At 37.3% G+C, this 20,541-nt stretch overlaps 2 protein-coding genes across 3 annotated transcripts in view; one reads left to right on the top strand and one right to left on the bottom strand.

Annotated features, from left to right (window-relative positions):
• Positions 1 to 19,964, top strand: part of LOC124803123 (eukaryotic translation initiation factor 2 subunit 1) — a 29,185-nt gene extending 9,221 nt beyond the window's left edge. For both annotated transcript variants that reach the window (XM_047264298.1, XM_047264299.1), the window contains exons 3-6: positions 9,844 to 10,072; positions 19,034 to 19,266; positions 19,383 to 19,498; positions 19,610 to 19,964. In XM_047264298.1, the coding sequence (XP_047120254.1) occupies positions 9,844 to 10,072; positions 19,034 to 19,266; positions 19,383 to 19,498; positions 19,610 to 19,804 (773 nt within the window). In that variant the 3' untranslated portion in view covers positions 19,805 to 19,964. The remainder of the gene's footprint in view (positions 1 to 9,843; positions 10,073 to 19,033; positions 19,267 to 19,382; positions 19,499 to 19,609) is intronic.
• LOC124803122 (reticulon-4-interacting protein 1 homolog, mitochondrial-like) overlaps positions 16,043 to 20,541 on the bottom strand; it is a 170,332-nt gene continuing 165,833 nt past the window's right edge. The window contains exon 9 of the mRNA XM_047264294.1: positions 16,043 to 16,280. Coding sequence (XP_047120250.1) covers positions 16,211 to 16,280 — 70 coding nt within the window. The 3' untranslated portion in view covers positions 16,043 to 16,210. The remainder of the gene's footprint in view (positions 16,281 to 20,541) is intronic.

Consider the following 20,541-nt stretch of genomic DNA (forward strand, 5'->3'; position numbering starts at 1 on the left):
TCATATCCTGTGCATGAAACACCTACATTATCTATCATGTGTCCCGCAGTTAGTGTGTAGGAGTCTATGTTTATATAACTAACTTGCATGTATCCAAGTGAACATTCAGTTCTTGTACATGCTAAACACACACCACCATGGCTTCAACACATGTTGAAATACCAGTTACATTTGATGATGCCTCCCCAAGCACATCACTGTAACTTCGAAAATGTGAACTGCTTTCAACACATCCTTTTTATAAGTAATTCCTGTGGCAGTCTTCATCATTGGCCACTCCCTTAGCAATCTTTTGATCTCGCCTTGAAAAGAGAGTGATCTGGCACAGTGGTTGGGATGCTGGACTGGAATTTTGGATGCTGGTGTTTCAAATCTTTTCTGGCCATCCCAGTTTGTTTTCCATGATGACTCCTGTGTAGGGTGCTTTGATTTGTAGATTGTTTCCACAGATGATAGCAAATAAAAGAATAGTGAAGTCATGCTTGTAAATGGAATAGCTATTTCCACTGTTGTGTGGGTACTGCAGAACCACATGTGTATCAACTGAAGCCCCAAATAATGTGGAACAAAAAGTGTTATTCTTTCAGTGCTTGCTGCCCCTGAAGATCTACTGTATTGCAAGTTCAAAAAGAAATACCTGCTCAGATATTGTTGACTGCAAATGTATCGTGAAGAGAGTGTCACCTTTCTCATCTTTAGTCACCTTTTTTAAAGATTGTCACCATTTTAAATTTTTGTTCCTTTTGTAACTTGTCTTGCACTTAGGAAGAAAGTGCATTACTTACTTTTGTTTCCAATTTGCTGTATTCATGATCATTCCTTTAGCTTTTTGAAATGATCCAATCACAAATGTAGATCAAATCTAGCCCAGAGTGGCTTTTGAAATTTGAGATAGATTTTTAGAGTGTTTTTTACCTTATCTTTTTTATTTTATTTTTATTTTGTGCAACTGTTACAAGGGTCAAATATTCCTCTGTTACAAATGCTTCAAGATTCTGATTTTGCTGTAGAAGCAAAACTGCTCCTGTGGTACAGTTCAGTTTTGAAATTAAACTGTTCCAGATGGAAAAATGCAAACTCCTTAGTGACTGGCCTAAAAACAAATTTTGTTTGAAAAGTAAAGTACCTGCAACTGGGGGAGGGGGGGGGGGGGGGCATTGAAGTAGTAAAATTGAATTATTTTGCAATGTGTGTTGTTCCTCTACTAACTCTACTAATTTGGAGACAGAAAGTTTTCAGGCAGTTTTTAACCTCTCACATTCAATGAAACATAAGTGTAACTTTCAAATCAAATGTAGACCACATCAGCTACATTCAGAACTTTTAGATCAGACACAACCTTCAAGTATGGTACGTTCATGGACAGTAAGAATAGTTCCTTCACAGTTGAATTGATTTGGACTATGAAATCAGTGATTCCTAATTACTCCATGGATTCATCAACTGATTTTTGTAATGTTTTAAAGATGTTATTCCCTGATAGTATTGCTGAACGTTTTTACGTTCATCTAGGAAAGTGATGTGCATAACTGATGGACTGACACTATATTTACAGTAACATATTAGAAGCAGCACGTTCATCGTACTGCACATTGAGTTTTGATTAAACTACCAATATTAAGGCAATTATGAACAACTATTACATTTTGGTCAGAGCATAAGTGTTGCATAACAATGTGTTACCTGAGAAACTTATTGGCAAAGCAGATGGAGAAATGTTAAATCAGAAATCATGGGAAGGACTTTCTGAAGCCATCTTGTCCCTAAATAAATGTCTTATGCTGGAAACAGATGGATCTTGACAACCGGAATAAATTAATAATTAGTTCTCTTTACTCCCTCCCCCACCTCATCTCTCTCTCTCTCTCTCTCTCTCTCTCTCTCTCTCTCTCTTTCTCTCTCACACTCTGACTCGGATGATACAGTTGCTGAATGACTCAAAGAAAACCTGAATCTCATTTCAAGTATATACCCTGCTCATATAATTATTCTCAGTCGTGACTTCAATCTATCCTCGATATTTTGCCAGAAATACATGCTTGAAGTCTGTGGTAGGCATAAAAAGAAATCTTAAATTGTTCTGGATCCTTTGTCAGAAAATTATTTTGAACAATTACTTCAGGAGTCCACTCAAAGTGTAAATGGTTGCAAAACCATACTTGACCTCTTTGCAACAAATAATTCTGAGCTAATGGAATGGGTAGCATCATGATGGGTCAGGGATTTGTGACCACACAGTAATTGTAGCGAGACTAAATACTGTAACACTGAATATCAACAAAAATAAATGCCACATACATCAATTTTTAAGAAAACGGACAAAAAAAAATTGCTTGGCACCTTGTGTCGAGACAGTCTTCATTCCTTCCAATCGGATTATGTAAGTCTTGACCAAATTTGGTTTAAAGTCAGAGAAATACGTCGTATTGATGGCAGTTGAGAGATATATACCAAATAAACTAGTAAGAGATGGTGCTGATCCCACATGGTGCAGAAAACAGGTCGGAACACTGTTGAAGAAGTGACAAAAAAAGCGTGCCAAATTTAAAAGAACACAACATCCCCAAGATAGGCAAAGTTTTACGGAAGCTCGAAATTTGGCAAAACATTCAATAAGTTCACATAAAGCTTTCGAAGTCAGACACCTTTTCTCCCCAAGTTGTATGCAGAAATAGATACTTCGACCCCTTTTGGCTTGTGTTTTGAAGGTTTTTGCTTTGAGCAAATTGTGAGTATTTCTGAAGTTAATTATAATGAATTATTTACATCGGGTAAACTGCTTCTTTTTAAATAACTAATTGTTGGCAGGCGAGTAACTGAAGAGCTTGTTAACCTGGAAGAATGTGACAATTTGTGGTTTCTAAATGATGCCCAAAAACATAACACAGCAGCTTGCAAAGATTTGAGGGGAAGGACGTTCTTATCATGTGCACCACTGAAAAATTCTACATATTTAGACTCCAAAGTAAGAGTTAAAGAGAAGAAGCTGCAGTAACATGTTAATGGTGGCAAAAATGATGCTGCTCAATTTGTAGCAAGATTACTTATTAGATGAGTGGAATGTTGTACAGTTTGAAAAAGATGATCTAACTTTAGATAACAAAGGTATTGACATTTACTGGCAGCCGCACATCTCAAAAAGAGACTGGTGTTAAAGTATCCATATGTTTTCACACTTGTTAAGGCTTCTTTTACATTTGCCCATGGAAATACACAGAGAGAAGATATTTATTTCAGTGCACACGTTAGGAGAAGACAAGGCAGCAGTGACCGAAAAGTTTTTAAACAGTGTTTTGACTGAGGGTTGCTTTGGGACAATACCCCCATTTTGGCCATTGTCTTACAACTCATTTGGTATAGACAGCAAACATGTGCAAATTATACTGCTTATAAGGAAGAATGTAAAAGAAAAAGCATGAATGAGAAGAAAGCAAAAGAACAGCAAAACGAAAGACATCTTGAACAAGAGATTAAAAGATGAATAACAGGAAAAAGTCAATTCACTGTAAACTGAAGAATGGAAAAAAAATTGAAAGATGTTGAAATCACTTGGTGATGACAATGGTCTTCCCCCTCGACAGTGCCACATGACCATCTGGAGCCCGGTTTTCTTGTGACCACCACTGCCAGCAGTCATGTACAGTGGCTACATTCCTGCTAAGTCTTTCTATAATATTGCAAGGTGTTGATAGCATCTTTGTCACCTGAAAGACATTTGTGACGAACATTAACTCATTATGTCCAATATCAAAGGTAACTAATACTCCCAACCATTGCAGCATTTATTTAAAGCAAACCCGATTTGCATCATCATAGTGCCACTTACTAGGGCCATTCTGACACGACTGGTGTGAAAGCTGAATTGACATTACTTAGCAAACTTTCATTTATGTCGCACAACTCCTTGGTATTGTAATTTTTTTCCATCAGTGTATTTTGTTTCATTTTTTCCAGGATTGAAGTGTGGAATGTCATCAGTTTTTAAAATGTGATGTTGACTTTGTTTGTGAATTACAATTACCAAAGTTCAATTACCAATACTGAATTATCAATTTACCTGCACATATTAATACATTTGTATGAGGCAAAAACATGACCATAGCCCATTAAGGATCATAATAGAGAAATTTATTATGGTCTGAATCAGTTCATTTATACCATATATGTTTATTGAAATAATTTGTCACCTTTTAAACACTTTTATATACTATTTTAGCACCTTTCAAATGTCTTTCTCAAATATTTTGTGATATTTCTCACCATTTTTTAAGTGCCACCATGGCTCCAACTCTGTAATTGTTAAACATGAAATAAGTGTTTCATTTTCCAGAGAAAGGAACATTAAGAGGTAATCAGCCTTGCTTATTGTTGTTTTCCAGGGTTTTACTAGAGCTTGGAAAACTTCTGGGATGATAAATTTCAGTTCAATAGAGACCTTGAACTAGAATCTCAAACTGGAGTAATTGTCCCTGGTCATTGTCACTGATCACAGGAATTTGAAGTGTCACAGCTAACATTGTCACTACTGGTGTAGCATCACTGTATTTTAAGCAATGGAAAATCCAGTGTGGAATGTAAAAATATTATGAATAGGAAAGTTGCTACTTGCCACATAGTGGAGATACTGAGTTACAGATAGGCACAACAAAAAGACTTCCACAGATAAAGCTTTCGGCTATTAAGGGGTGTGTGTGTGTGTGTGTGTGTGTGTGTGTGTGTGTGTGTGTGTGGAGGTGGGGGGGTCTATTTTTGACAAAGGCCTTACTGGTCGAACGCTTTATTTGTGACAGTCTTTTTGTTGTGCCTATCTGCGACTTAGCCTCTCCGCTATATGGTGAGTAACAACTTTCTTTTCATAGTATTATCACTGTATTTTACATTTTTCCTTCCCTGTCAGTGGCCCAGCAGGATGAAGTATTACCTTAAAATCACGAACACAGTTATTAAACACAACATTATTAATAATCTTTATCTCTTCCACCATGCTCTTACATGCATTTCACATAGTATATTTATTATCCCAGTAGTGAAAGACTTTCTAGGATTTCATCTTTGTTTATAAACAAACCAGCTGTGGTGACAATTGCTGACATCAGCATGGCCATTTTGTTACTGGAACAACACGTGTGGTTTTGCGTCTTAAGTATGAATGAAATCACACACTTAGGAAGAGGCATGCACCTGTACCCATGCTTGTACATATGTGAGATACACATGCATGTGGTGACTAGGTGCAAGGCCCACAGGTGTAAATGCAGTGTTAGGTAATGTGGTATTTGAGATTCTGTAATAGGGTGGAATATTAGACATATTGCACAAAGGCCTATGCAATACGTACCACTGTATATAAGTTGGGTCAACAGGATAAACCTGCTGCATTTTAATATTGTAGAATTGCCTTCTTCGCTTGACAAAGGAGAAGTTCTAAGATTGCATTATAAAGAAGGTGATTTTTATTCACACAACAGATAACTTTAACAGGGATTATGAAGACCAACTCTGCAAAGCCTGAACTTTGTATAACCAGATTGCAGTGAGCAGGACCAGAATTTCTGATGCTAGTCCAGTTGTATCATAACAAAAGATCCCACACAACCACCAGTTTTGCTTCAACACCTAGCAACAACAGTGTTTGTCACCGAGGTCAGTAACTCGGTGCACACTTGGGAGGCCAGACATCAGTCCCCCGTAGGAGGCTCCCGACGATCTTCTTGTCATTCGTCTGTTAACAACTACCTCAGCGTGAGCAACTTTCGGATCTGGCGACACTAAGATGACTGCTACACTGTATGAACATCCACAGTTTCAACTTGTCATTGTTTTCCAGCAGCTACCACCTGAACGTGTCAGGCAGTTGTCTTTTTTGGAGTCATCAGCCTTCTGATTGGTTTGACACGGCATGCTATGAATTTCCCTCCTGTGCCAACCTCTTCATCTCAGAGTAGAACTTGTCCTCAATTATCTTCTGGATATATTCCAATCTCTGTCTTCCTCTACAGTTTTTGCCCTCTGCAGCTCCCTCTAGTACTATGGAAGTCAGTCCCTCATTTCGTAACAGATGTCCTATCATCCTATCCCTTCTCATTTTCAGTGTTTTCCACATATTGCATTCCTCTCCGATTCTGTGCAGAACCTCCTCATTTCTTTCCTCTTATCAGTCCACCTGATTTTTAGCATTCATCTGTGGCACCACACCTCAAATGCTTCGATCCTCTTCTGTTCCAGTTTTCCCACAGTCCGTGTTTCATTACCATAAAATGCTGTGCTCCAAACGTATATTCTCAACAATTTATTCCTCAGAGTAAGGCCTTTGTTTGATACTAGTAGACTTCTCTTGGCCAGGAGTGTGGCCTTTTGCCAGTGCTGGTCTACTTTTAATGTCCTCCTTGCTCTGTCCGTCATTGGTTATTTTGCTGCCTAGGTAGCAGAATTCCTTAATATCATCTGATTTGTGACCATCGATTCTGATGTTAAATTCCTTGTTGTTCTCATTTCTGCTACTTCTCATTACTTTCATCTTTCTTCAATCTATTTTTCTCAATCCGGATTCTGTACTCATTAGACTGTCCATTCCATTCAGCAGATCATGTAATTGTTCTTCACTTTCAATTAGGATAGCAATTTCATCAGTGAATCATATCATTGATATCATTTCACCTTGAATTCTAATTCCAATCCTAAACCTTTCTTTTATGCCCATCATTGCTTCTTCGACGTACATATTGAACAGTAAGGGCGAAAGACTACATCCATATCTTACAAACATTTTTAGTCCGAGCATTTCATTCTTGGTCATCAACTCTTATTATTCCTTCTTGGTTCTGGTACATATTGTATATTACCAATCCCTTATAGCTTACTCCTATTTTTCTCAGAATTTTGAACATCTTGCACCATTTTACATTGTCGAAAGCCTTCTCTAGGTTGACAAATCCTAAGAACGTGTCTTGGTTTTTCCTTAGTCTTGTCTCCATCATCAATCACAACATCACAATTGCCTCTCTGCTGCCTTATCTTTCCTAAAGCCAAACTGATTGTCATCTAACACATCCTCAATTTTCTTTTCCATTCTTCTGTGTATTATTCTTATCAGCAACTTGGATGCATGAGCTGTTAAGCTGATTGTGCGATAATACTCGCACTTGTCTGCTCTTGCAATCTTCGGAATCGTATGGATGATATTTTTCTGGAAGTCAGACGGTATATTGCCAGCCTCATACATTCTACACACCAACGTGAATAGTTGTTTGGTTGCCACTTCCTCCAATGGTATTAGAAATTCCAATGGAATGCTATCGATCCCTTCTGCCTTATTTGATCTTCCTCCAGACCTCTCTCAAATTCTGAGTCTAATACTAGATCCCCTATCTATTCTAAATCGACTCCTGTTTCTTCTTCTACCACATCAGACAAATCTTCCCCCTCATAGAGGCCTTCACTGTACTATTTTCACCTGTCTGCTCTCTTTGCTGCATTTAACAATAGAATTCAGATTGCACTCTTAATGTTTCCACACTTGCTTTTAATTTCACTGAAAGTTGCTTGTACTTACTGTATGGTGAGTCAGTCCTTGAGACTATCATTTCTTTTTCGAATTTCTTCACGTTTTTCCTGCAGCCATTGTGTCGTAGCTTCCCCGTACTTCCTATTTATTTCATTCCTCAGCATCATGTATTTCTTTATTCCTGAGTTTCCCGGAATATTTTTGTGCTTCCTCCTTTCATCGATCAATTGAAGTATTTCTTCTGTTACCTGTGGTTTCTTTGCTGTTACCTTTTTTGTACCAATATTTTTCTTTCCCGCTTCTGTTATTGCCCTTTTCAGAGTTGTGCATTCCCCTTCAGCTGTACTGCCTACTGGACTTCTCTTTATTGCTGTATCTACAGCCTTAGAGAACTTCAAGTGTATCTCATCATTCCTTTTTATTTCTATATCCCACTTCTTTTTTTTTTTTTTTTTTTTTTTTTTTTTTTTTTTTTTTTTTTTTTTCTGACTAATCTCTTAAAACTTCAGCCTACTCTTCATCAGTACTACATTGTAATCTGAGTTGATATCTGCTCCTGGGCACACTTTACAATCCAGAATCTGATGATGTTATCTAACTGAAGTCTTCCTGTATCACCTGATCTTTTCCAAGTATACTTCCTGCTCTTGTGATTCTTGAACAGAGTATTTGCTATTACTAACTAAAATTTATCACAGAACGCAATTAATCTTTCTGCTCTCTCATTCCTTATCCCAAGCCCATATTATCCTGTAACCTTTTCTTTTATTTCTTCCCCCTCAACTGCATTCCAGTCCCTCATGACTTTTAGATTTTCATCTCCTCTTGTGAACTGTATTACCCTTTCAATATCCTCATATACTTTCTTTATCTCTTTAGCTTGCGACTTTGGAATGTATACCTGAACTGTTGTCGTCGGTGTTGGTTTGCTGTTGAATTTGATGATAATAACCTTATCACAAACTGTTCACAGTAACACACTCTCTGCCCTACCATCTTATTCGTAATGAATCCTACTCCCGTATACCATTTTCTGCTGCTGTTGATATTACTCTATACTCATCTGACCAGAAATCTTTGTCTTCTTTCCATTTCACTTCACTGACCACTATTATATCTAGATTGAGCCTTTGCATTTCCCTTTTCAGATTTTCTAGCTTCCCTACCACATTCAAGCTTCTGACATTCCATACTCCGATTCATAGAGTGTTATCCTTTTGTTGATTATTCAATCTTTTTCTCATGGTCACTTCCCCTTTGGCAGTCCCCTCCTGGAGATCCAAATGGGGGACTATTCTGGAATCTTTCGCCAATGGAGAGATCATCGTGAGAGACTTTTTCCATTACAGGCCATATGGCCTGTGGATACACATTGTGTGTCTTTAATGCAGTGGTTTCCATTGCCTTCTGCATCCTCATGCCATTAATCATTGCTGATTCTTCCGCCTTTAGGGGCAGTTTCCCACCCCAAGGGCAAGAAAGTGCCCTGAACCTCTGTCCGCTCCTCAGCCCTCTTTGACAAGGCTGTTGGCAGAATGAGGGTGACATCTTATGCTGGAAGTCATCGGCCACCAATGCTGTCTTAATGACATGGAATGGTGTGATGGCAGATGTAAGAGCTGTGTGTCCAACAGATACCATTGGAAACCAGTAGTGTCACATTTATTTAATATATAGTTGAAACATGGCACACAAATGTACTTGATTCCCATGCAAAACTATACTTAAAGTGGATAGTTTGATAAAAGACAATTATACAGCCTTCATTTAATTATTGAACATGGTAATTACTGATCATAACTGTTTCTTTTACACCCGTAAATGCTAATTATTATCTGGAACAATTCGTTATCCTTATACTGGATTACATCTATTGAGAACTGTTACTTTATTGCTACATTATTTTGGAACTTTCAGTAGATTATGTAATACTATTTTGGTTTGTTGTACTGTCCTCACCAAGATACAAATGTTTTATTAATTGTTATAGAAAGCATTTTGTCATTATTCGGATATATCACAGTAGTTTTGAGCTTCCATCCAAAAAATCTTGCTGACCTCCACAGCACAGGAGAGTGGTGATTGAAAGATATTGAAGATGAGTAGAGAGCAGAGCCTGTCCTACCCTGCCTAGATCGAATAATTTTGTTCTCTCTCTCTCTCTCTCTCTCTCTCTCTGTGTGTGTGTGTGTGTGTGTGTGTGTGTGTGTGTGTGTGTGTGTGTGTTGGTTTTGTAGTTTCTTTGAGAAAATTTTCTTTTGTATTTGTTATTTATGTATTGCCGTACATCACAAATTGCTGTAATTATCTCTTGGATATCACACATGAAATAATTTCAGGTTACATTGATCTGAGCAAGCGACGTGTATCTCCAGAAGATGTTGAGAAATGTACTGAACGTTTCTCTAAGGCAAAAGCTGTGAATTCAATTCTTCGGCATGTCGCAGAGCTGTTGCAGTACGAAACAGATGAACAACTTGAAGAGCTGTATCAAAAGACTGCATGGCACTTCGAGGATAAACTGAAGAAGAAAGCATCTGCTTACGACTTCTTCAAACAAGCAGTACTGTGAGTAGCTTTTTGCTTAGTTTTTGATTTAATGTAATACTGTATTGTATCTATATCGTACTCATGAATCTAACAACAAAAACAATCAATTTTTGACAAAATAATTTAATTGTATAGCTGAAAAATCTACTCACCCATATGGTGGCAGAACACACACATAAAAGAGAGTTGCATTTAGTCACGCTTTTGCAGCCAGTGGCTCCTCCTTCAGGCAGAAGGGTTGAAGGGGAAGGTAGAGGGGTGAACGAAAAGGACTGGAGAGGTCTAGGAAAAAGGGGAGGGGGGGGGGTTCGGGATCCCCTTCAACTCTCCTGCCTGAAGAAGGAGCCATTGTGTCCGAAAGCTTGCGTTATTGCATTCCTCGTTTATGTGTGTGTTCTGCTGCTGCTTGGTGAGTAGATTTTTTTTTCCCCCCCATTTATACTATTAAATTGCTCATGAAACTACATCTTCCCCATACAAATTAGTGAAATGTGTTCTAGATATGACACAGTGTGATATTGAGAATTAAATGATTGTAGAGAGAATGAAGACAATATTACACACCAAAAGCCACTGTTTAAGTGAAGTTTACCTAACAGCTTTTACACCATTGCTTTGTATTGAGTTTAAGACGCTACTGCTCAAGGTGTGGAAATGACTTGTTGCTTCATTGAAGAGCTCAATCAGTATGCCCTTTCTGCATTGAGCAACATATAGATCCCCTTATAGGCTCTGAGCACTATGGGACTTAACATCTGAGGTCATTAGTCCTCAGATCCCCTTATACATAGTGTTTCTGTCCCACAATACACTTTATTTACATTTTCAGTTAACCAACTAATGTGGTACCAATGTGCAGTACTAACCACTGGTGTTTACATTTTCAGTTAACCAACTAATGTGGCACCAATGTGCAGTACTAACCACTGGTGTTGTAACATCTTTAATGTTGTTCTGTCGATCCACAGTTGCTATTACAGGGTGTATATGACCCGGGAGATCCAGGAAAAACCCGGGAATTTTTTCATCCGGGAGAAACCCAGGAATTTTTAGAATTCCGGGAATTTTTCATTGTGTTAGTTTTCTGTTAAATTTTTGTAATTTTGACTGGTAAGAACCGATACTCTAACAATGGATATTACTGTATCCCGCTACTACAGAATAATACTTCTACAATAAAACATAAATGAGAGAAAAAAAACAAAAATAACTTAAATTGCAAAATAAATGTGCCGTATACAACAACGACAGACAGTACTCATGCAAGCATCTGCCAACAGCAAAAGGTGTCAAAGGCTTTAGGAAGACTATGCAATGCTTCATAACAACAAATTGCCTCCTATGAGCATAAAGTCACAACTGTTTACATTAGATTCGTTTTAGCAGTTACGAGCGGGCTCATTGCAGTTGAGTCGCTTTTGAATAGTACTCATAGATTCTCCCGCTTCTTGCTACAGGAATGTTGCTGTTGGCTGTCCAAGCAGTCGCAGCAAGCTGCTAGATGCTACCGGGAAAAGGGGCGCCAAATTCATATTCTTGAGGAAAACAAACTTGTTTCACAATGCGCCTAGCATCCAGTGCACGTTGGTCTCGATTGCTCATATGATTTTGAAACGCATCACTGTTGGTTTTTGAACATTTTTGAACACATTTTAAGTTGATTTCTGAATGACTCATAAGTTGATTTTTGAATGCATGCATAGTGTATGTGATGTCTCTGTCAGGAGAATCCTCGTCACATCTAGAAATAAACTTTCTGCAGACAAAAGGGGACGGTGCTATATGAGCTGAGCGGAGTTAAGCCGAACGGATGAATGCCAATCGCTGCCTGATTATGTGGTTGATAGGGTTTGCGAATTATTAGCGAAATCCATTGATTCAGACTACCAGAATGGAAATAAACGACTAACAGGAATAACAGGCGAGAAAGATTACGTATTATCTTCTCGGTGTATCCAAGAAAATGAAATTTTGACAGAAAATTTTGGGCCAGATTGCTACACTAGATAGGCCCACTTGTACAGTCCCCGGCTAGCAGCCACTTAAAGTTCTATTCTGGAAGTAACGCAGAAAAAGTGTTGTACGAACATGTAACAACGCCTAACAGGATAATAATCGCGGGATAACTAAACCTGTGATTCTGGCAGGGTTAGTGAAGTTAATCGGCGAACAAATTTTGACAATGGCAGGAATAGCTACAGAATTGGTGGTGATAAGATTGTTTGTTAGAACGAGGAAGGAGAAGAAACGGGGACATCACACAAATTATTGAAGAGTAAGACGATTCCAAATTTATCTAAAAATTTCGTAATAATACTTTTTGATCTCGTGCTTGAGAAACTGGTGCGTTTGAATGAAATGTGAAACTGTTTCCTAACAAAGTTTTTTGCTTGCAGTAGGCCTTATAGGCATTTGGTATTGGTGCTTCGTGAACTATATTATGTGTTGTTATAAAAATGACCATTTGTGCCAAACAGTCTCGTTTATTTGGTGTGTGTTACAAAATTGCTGCAATGTTAGAAAGGCCTATTTTGTTTTATCTAGCAGACAGTGACAAAACAGACGTAATCAGATCGAGAAACTACACCAGTGTTTGATATATTTGTATTAACAGCTAGTATTAGATAATGACATTTCGATTTTTTCCTGTAGCAAAATGTTTGACGAACTTTGATGAGGTAATAGATTCTTTTGCAGAAAGGAAAGCACACCATGTAAAACTGTAGCAAGATCAGAGAGGGGGGGAAAAATGATAGGAGCTAAGGTTTGAAGAAATGTGCACTTTCTTGCTTGTCTCTTGTCTTTATTGGTTTTATGTATCCTATATTTAATTTTATGTCACACAAAACAGCAAGTTATTGGCTGATAGGCAATAAAGAGTACGAATTTTCTGAAGAGTTCTTGTTCTCCTGGTAACAAATAATCCATCCCATCCGCTATTAATTGAGTTTTGCAGCCTGTCAAACCAGCCAACTGGGAGCAGGAGAGGCACCACAGGACATTTCAATTTCCACTGTCCTGAATATAGTTTGTTGGCATCCATTACAAAATATACACATTTCATTTCCACAGAGCGAAATAGAGTGATGTGCGATAGAAGAATGCTGTATGAAGAGGTGTGGCACTGCACTTTGGCACACTTAAGACTATATAACATGTCTTACATTTCTTTGAACACATATGTTTTATGTTTCAGACTTTTCAGAAAGATGTGCGCTACAAGACGAACATATTTTTGAAAATTAGATTTTTTTCAGTATTGACCCGGTTAGCAAATATTGTAGATCTGGGGCTGATGCGCAGAGCAGTCTGCGTTATAAGGGGTAGTCTCCATGTGATCCGTGTTTACATTTAGTGGTTTTGCTGTTTCCCCTTCTTTTACTCTCACATCAAATGAAAACAAAACAGAGCTATCAAGTGAATTATAATACATTCACATAATTATGGAAGGCTTAAATACGTTCTTAGTTTCAGATTTTATTTTATTTCCACCTTTCTGACAGTCAAGCATTAATCACCTTGCAGAGCAATGAAGTTATTTTTGTCTGTTTTGACTTTTATTAACCTTTTCCACAGAGGCAGTCAATGTACTTGACATGAAATGTTTAATTCCACAGTACTGGCTAGTTTCAACTGTTCGCTGCATTTCAGGTGCACGTTTTCATCTTTTAGCATTTATGGCATTATGCCATAATAAAGAACCAAACATGATATAATACAGTACTAGTGCTCCAAGAAAATTCGCATCCCGTATACCACACTGAAAAGCGTAATATCAGGCTGAGGTCTACTTCATTGGGAATCTGGACATACGAATGCGCACTTTAAGTACACACTTTGAATGGTCACGTTTTAGTATGGTTCACGAAATTCCGATGATCTTGTCTCTTTTTTTTTAATGACATATTAATGTTTTACACATACGAACATACAGGCTCCTTACGTCATGGTAGCTGCACAAGCTCGGTGTCGCCTGTTATCTGTGCTCTCTAGCAACTGCTGAAATGAACCTGTTTCTAAAAAGTAGCAGGAAAATATTGCGACTGGTAGTTTGAAAAGCATTACTTCAAAGTAAATATCCTTTTCTGTGCGAGAATATACCATGAATTTCTTAAATTACAGAGCGTTTGACTCTCATTTAAAAATCAACTCTTTGATGACGAGCCATTTAGAAGAATTTCGAACCCAGAAGATCAGACATTTATGTCATTATTAAAAATTTTACTGGCACATTTGTGTGATATATCTTAAAGTGTAAGATGCACAGAAAAGATCAACATTGTATGCAGAAGCTTAGTTTCACTTGCAGCTTATTAACCTTTGAGACCAATGTTACATGTGAAAGCTTTGCTTTTCTTGTAGCAACACTATTTATATTAATTTAAACCATTAACTTCCCCTGTTTGTGTGTTTGTGCTACTTAACAGTGGTGTTGTTGTTGCCTGACTACATCACGCGTCCTACACTTTGAATATCCGCTATGATCGGCTGGCGAGATCATGTGACATGAGCTATGACTGGCTTACAAAAGTGCATTGCAATCTCGATTTCAATTATTCGGAAAGTAACATGTGGTGTTTGGTGAAATTTCAATGTATACTTTCGTAATACGAGAATAAGCAGCATACATGTTGCTGCACTTCAAAGATACTTCCAAAACGTGTCTTTTTCCCTGAGTTTCGTTTTCTAAAGTGCCGAGAGGTTCTACGCCCGTGTATAAAACCATAACCATTCAATGGATTGATAAGTTTTGCAGTTTCGAGGGAAAATATACTGTTATCTAACATGGAAAAAGTGTGTTTTCACCCAGGACAAAGCGCATTTTTAACCGGGAAAAATTCGGGAATTTTTTTTTCCTTGTCCACGTATACACCCTGTATTAATGTTGTATTAATGGTTTTTAGATTAATACTGTCTGTCTGAAATGGAATAAAGGCAATATTTGTTTGTCCAGAAACATTCTGCCTCAATTTATTAAGTCATCACAGTGGCCTGAAATACGTATGCATTTTCAACTTACATATTCTGCTATTGTGCCTGGCAGTTGCTGTTACCTACATTTACAATAACAGGAAATGTAAAGTGAAAGTGCTACATACAAATGAAAATTATACATGGCTCTTCTATCTAAACATCTTTAATATAACGTTACAAGATGTGCACCATCTGTTAAAGAAGCGAGACCATGGATTGTGGTACAAATTCTTTTACAATAACTAAGGATCAAGCACCTGAACCTGAAATCAATTCAACTTCCTCTGAGAGTCCTTGTGACATGTGCAACTACAGATTTTTACCTTTGTGAATGTCTTTGGAAGAAGTAATTAGTTGTTAGGCATTTTGTTCTATATGCTGAATGACAGTCATTGCTTCCAATGTTTTGTGGTTTTTGAGATGATAATTGTTCAGAATGGTGTGGTGTAAATGTTATGTGTACCACTTCATTCACATGGAATTTAGATCACTTTGTTGCTTGTAAAGGGTGGTCCTGCCAGCTGTGAAGTGTGATAATGAAAGGCATCTAAGAGAGTAAAGATCATGCTTGCACTGTATTCAGTGAATCTTTGAAGATTTTAAGAGACCTATATTTCTTTCTAAATTTCGTTCACTGTTTCTACATACATAATGCGACTACATATGGGCTGAGTGGTTACATTTTTGTAATTGTTTCATTAACTTGTTGCCCAGATTTATGGAAAATTGTCATGATTGAACATGCTGTCTCTTTTCAAACTGCAATGAGAATCCTGTCTATAATTATTTAATTATTCTGAATCTGCCTGGCCATGATACTACATGGTGGAGTGATGTGAACACTCTACACTCTTACAGAATATTCCCCACCACCACCACATCCACCCCCACCCACATAACATACACAGTCATAGTTCCACAACAGTTTCATAATTGCATCGGAGTCAGTTTTTACTAGCACCAGTTGGAAAGTGCAGTCGGTGATCTCAGAACAGGGAACAACACTTCATCAGATGGTGATAAATATGACACTTTATTTAATAATTAAGAGTAAAACCTTTGTTGAACTGTCATGATATATAACTTGGGTAGAAAGCAAATCCCTGTCAGATATACATGGCAAGAGTGCAGACAGTCATATAAATTTGTACTTTCTTCTTAAGCTATCTTTTTTCTCTTCTTTCAGCTTACATATTTGATTCGCTTTAGAGATTTTTTCCGCCCAGCTGAAGGATTTCCTGTTATTTGAGGCCTGTAAATAGAAAAAATAAAGCTAATTAGGTTAGGATGGCAAGGTAAAATTTGTTTCATATGCTTGCATATGGAGTGAATAGCATCATTAATGTAACAATGCAAGTTCAGGTTGATATACTGCTTTCCTCTTGGTAGTCGTGTAACATAGTTTCAGTGAAAAGATTCAGCATAATTCTTGTGACAGCATTGCTAGATATAAAGTTTTACAAAGTTGCCTCAAGCCACTTGTTCTCCCCAAGGTCATGCTGCCCCACTGTGTGCTATATGTGCCATACACTGCTTGCACATGAGTAAACTGAGTTCACCTTTTGAAGATTCTACGCTTGGCTGCTTGTTTCATGTAAGAGAATACCTCGCCATTTAAGGCAGACAGTAATTTTAACTCTTGAAGATGATGATAGGATATGCTCTAACACATTAGCAAATAACTAACATACCAGGTGGTGTCTTAGGCAGCACAAATCATACAGTAAGACAGAGATTGAAATATATAGAACAAATAATTGAAGATACGTGCTATGAGATAACGGGATTGTGGAATTTGTGTTGCAGGATACAATAGTTTAATCAGAAGATTGGTAAGGAGCTATATGCTTATAATTTTTGTTACACATTTAAGAAATTCTATTAATATTAGACTGTTGATAAACGGCAAGCATTATTACTGCTTAGCTATGGGGAAACTAAAGGAAAATTGTTATATGAGGACCGCCAGCATCAGTATAGTTCCTTGTGTTCGCTTATAACTAGTGTGCCTTGGGTTTAGTAGTGTGTCAATAAAACTAGTCTGGAGCATTTCATAGTGTGTTGAAACTAGTTGGCCTTAATATTTTCTTTTTGGTCTGTGCATAGCAAAACTAGTGCCAACAATATCAGGAATGCTTCAATAGTTTTGAACCTGATGATATTAAATTTTGACCTAATACAGTATTACTACATGTTGATATGAACATCTCTCTCTTCCCCCACCCCTCTTTGGGAACATACAAATGTAGGCAAACAATCGATAGCAAGATTTTAATTATTGTGAAATAAAAGTTGTAATAGTCTACTGATCATAAGCCCAAGTCCATAAAAATGTCAGCTTATTATGCTACTGACCTAATACATAAACACAGTACATAGCTAATAAGTTAGTCAGTAGTTCTTGGATTCTTATTGTCTGTCAACAGTATTCACATAAATGCTCCTGTAATTCCTTTAGCAGTTATGCACATTCAGACAGTACTTACTTAACATGAGCATCGACTATATAGCCACGTAAGTTTACTGCAGAAGTAAGTCCTCATAAATCCAGTAACCAACTGAGGTCTTCTATAAGTTCAAGAACTCTTGATGTCGCAAATAAATTTTGGCAAGTGCTCAGTTTAAGTGCCACATGATTGTGAACGGGGAAAAATCTTATTTTTTGTTCCACACTCCCCATGTTGATCATAGGCATCGACAACTGTTTCCAATTTAAATAAGCAGCATCATGTATAGTCACAGTGAGTTTTGGGTCCTAGGCAATTTTCGCTTGAGCCTAGTTACTGAAACCAGCTGTGACAAATACATTTTTATGCAACCAGAGCCACTATTTATTTAAAATATAATGTGATTGTTAATTGGGCCCATTATCAGGAAGCACATGTTAGAAAGGAGTAAAATTTTCCATTTCATTGCAACAGTGAAATATGAAGATGCCTCTCAATCTTAGAAATTCTGTTAAATTGATGTGTAAATATTAAAGGGGTGAATAAGTTACAGAAAAAAAAGATAATGACAGTATTAGAAACTTAGTGTCATTGTAAACAAACAAAATTGTAGGAAGTTTATAGTGAGTACTCTTAAGATCCAAAGTTCTTTTAAGGGGGGGTAGGACGTCAAACAGGCCGACTTGGAGCAGGAGAGGCACCACAGGACATTTTAATTTCCACTGTCTATACTTTTACAAATAAACTCATAAAAACTTTGTCAGCATGACCAGAAAGGATTCAGAATTCACACTCATAGGAGTGGAAGTTCGAAAACACAGCAAAATAATTTTTTTTACATGTGAAATTCCACCATTGTTTTCACTTACTAATGGCAGTATTTGTTGCTATAGGTACACTTTTCTTCATAAGTAGAGAGATTCTTCGATGAATTTTGCACAGCGTACAAACCATACTTAAAGGTGTATTAAACTCTAGAATTTTCCAAATCTATTAAAAACTGTGGTAAAAATTGAGTTAATTAACTACAAAATTTGTGTTTTTTCTAAAGATGAAGTTTAAAATACAAGAGCTCATTTGGTTTTTTTTTTTTTCATAAATTAAATAAATTCTAGAGTTTCGTACACCTGTAAGTATGGTATGTATCCTGTGCAAAATTCATCGAGGAATCTCTCTAACTTCTGAAGAAAAGTATACCTATAGCAACAAATGCAGCCATTTGTAAGTGAAAAAATGATGAAATTTCGGACGTAAAAAAAATTTATTTTGTTATGTTTTCGAACTTCCACTGTAATGAGTGTGAATCCTGAATAATTCCTGGTGATGCTGACAGTTTTATGAACTTATTTGTAAAAATATAGACACTGGAAATTAATGACGTCCTACCAGCTTACACAATTTTTATTTTATCAGTGAATCTGATAGTCATAATTTAAAAACAGATTGTGTAGGTAGCATTGTTTGTTGGGGAATGTGTGGCTCAGTGGATTAGAGTTCCTTTTACAGCATTTACATTATAAACAAGAATTAATCATGTTATTTTTCATGTTTACATCAGGGATCCATCAATACTGTTAGAATGCGGTCTAGATGAAAAAACGAAAGAAGTACTTCTAAACAACATCAAGAGGAAATTAACATCACAGGCAGTGAAGATTCGAGCAGATATTGAGGTTGCCTGTTACGGCTATGAAGGGATAGATGCAGTGAAAGCAGCCCTCCGAGCTGGATTGGCTTGTTCGACAGAAGAACTGCCAATAAAAATCAATCTTATTGCACCTCCACTTTACGGTCAGACAATTTCTAATGACTTATTGTTACAATAGTGATAAATGGCAGTAATAAGTGTCTTTACAAACTTTTTTAGATATGTCAGTTACAATGCATATTTCTGTTTTGACCTACAGTTATGACAACATCAACACCTGAAAAGCAGGATGGTTTAAAAGCATTAAATAATGCAATCAACAAAATTGAAGATACTATAACAAATATGGGAGGAGTATTTGCAATTCAGATGGCTGTAAGTATTGTGACGTGTAAAACAGTATGCATTTACAAAATCTCTTCTTTTTAATTCTTGAAGTCAGTCCCATGTTTACTGAAAGAGCTAATTCAGATATATTTTTGACAGCCTAAAGTAGTTACTGCAACAGATGAAGCAGAATTGGCAAGACAGATGGAGCGTGCTGAGGCAGAAAATGCAGAAGTGGCAGGAGATGATGATGACGATGAGGAAGAGGGTCAAGTGTTCAGTGGTGAGGATGAAGAAGGTGGTGGTGATCAAGAAGGATCAGTTGAAGAAAATGGGAAGGCTGAAGAAGAATAACATATTGAAGCAACAAAAAGAAACATTTCTGCTCAATCTGAAGATTAATTATTTAAGTGAAGGGAGTTTTCTCCCTCCACGTTTGAGGAAAAATCTTTGTTGAAGTCATGTTGTGATGTCTTTTGTAATTTAAATTTGAATAAAAATAGGATTATGGATATTTCTCTTTTATTATTGCATGGTGGTGGCACAGAAAGTAATGCCTCACTTTTTTTCCTTTTTCTCAGTCGACGACAATGTTGCGAATGTGGAATGTTAGGTCTGAATTCTGTGAAGTTCTTGAGTGCATGTGCAAGATTTGTGTCTTCCTAGAGACAGGGTAGCTGCTGCAATGTAAGTGATGTATGTTATAAGCAGTGCATCATCATTAACTTTCTCACAGAGGGGAAAGAAACTGTAGGGAATATTCACAAATGTTTGTGTGTAGTCTACGGAGCATCTGCAATTTATGGGAGGACAGTTGGTTGCTGGATACAGAGGGTGAGGCCATCGGAAGGCACTTTGATGGAGCTTGCAGTGAGCAGGGAAACCATCCACAGCTGTCAACTTGACGTGTTGCAGTACGCTGATGTTCTCATTCATGTCCATCAATGCATTAGGACTCTGCAGTTGGCACTGCTGCTGTCAATCAGCAAGTGAAGTGTGGATGCAATTATCCGTACTCCTGGATATTCAATAGTGTATGCAAGATGGATTCCATGCTATGTTACGGTGGGACATAAATCTCTCAGAAAAAA

This window comes from Schistocerca piceifrons, chromosome 6 (genome assembly GCF_021461385.2).
Source record: "Schistocerca piceifrons isolate TAMUIC-IGC-003096 chromosome 6, iqSchPice1.1, whole genome shotgun sequence".
Taxonomy (NCBI): domain Eukaryota; kingdom Metazoa; phylum Arthropoda; class Insecta; order Orthoptera; family Acrididae; genus Schistocerca; species Schistocerca piceifrons.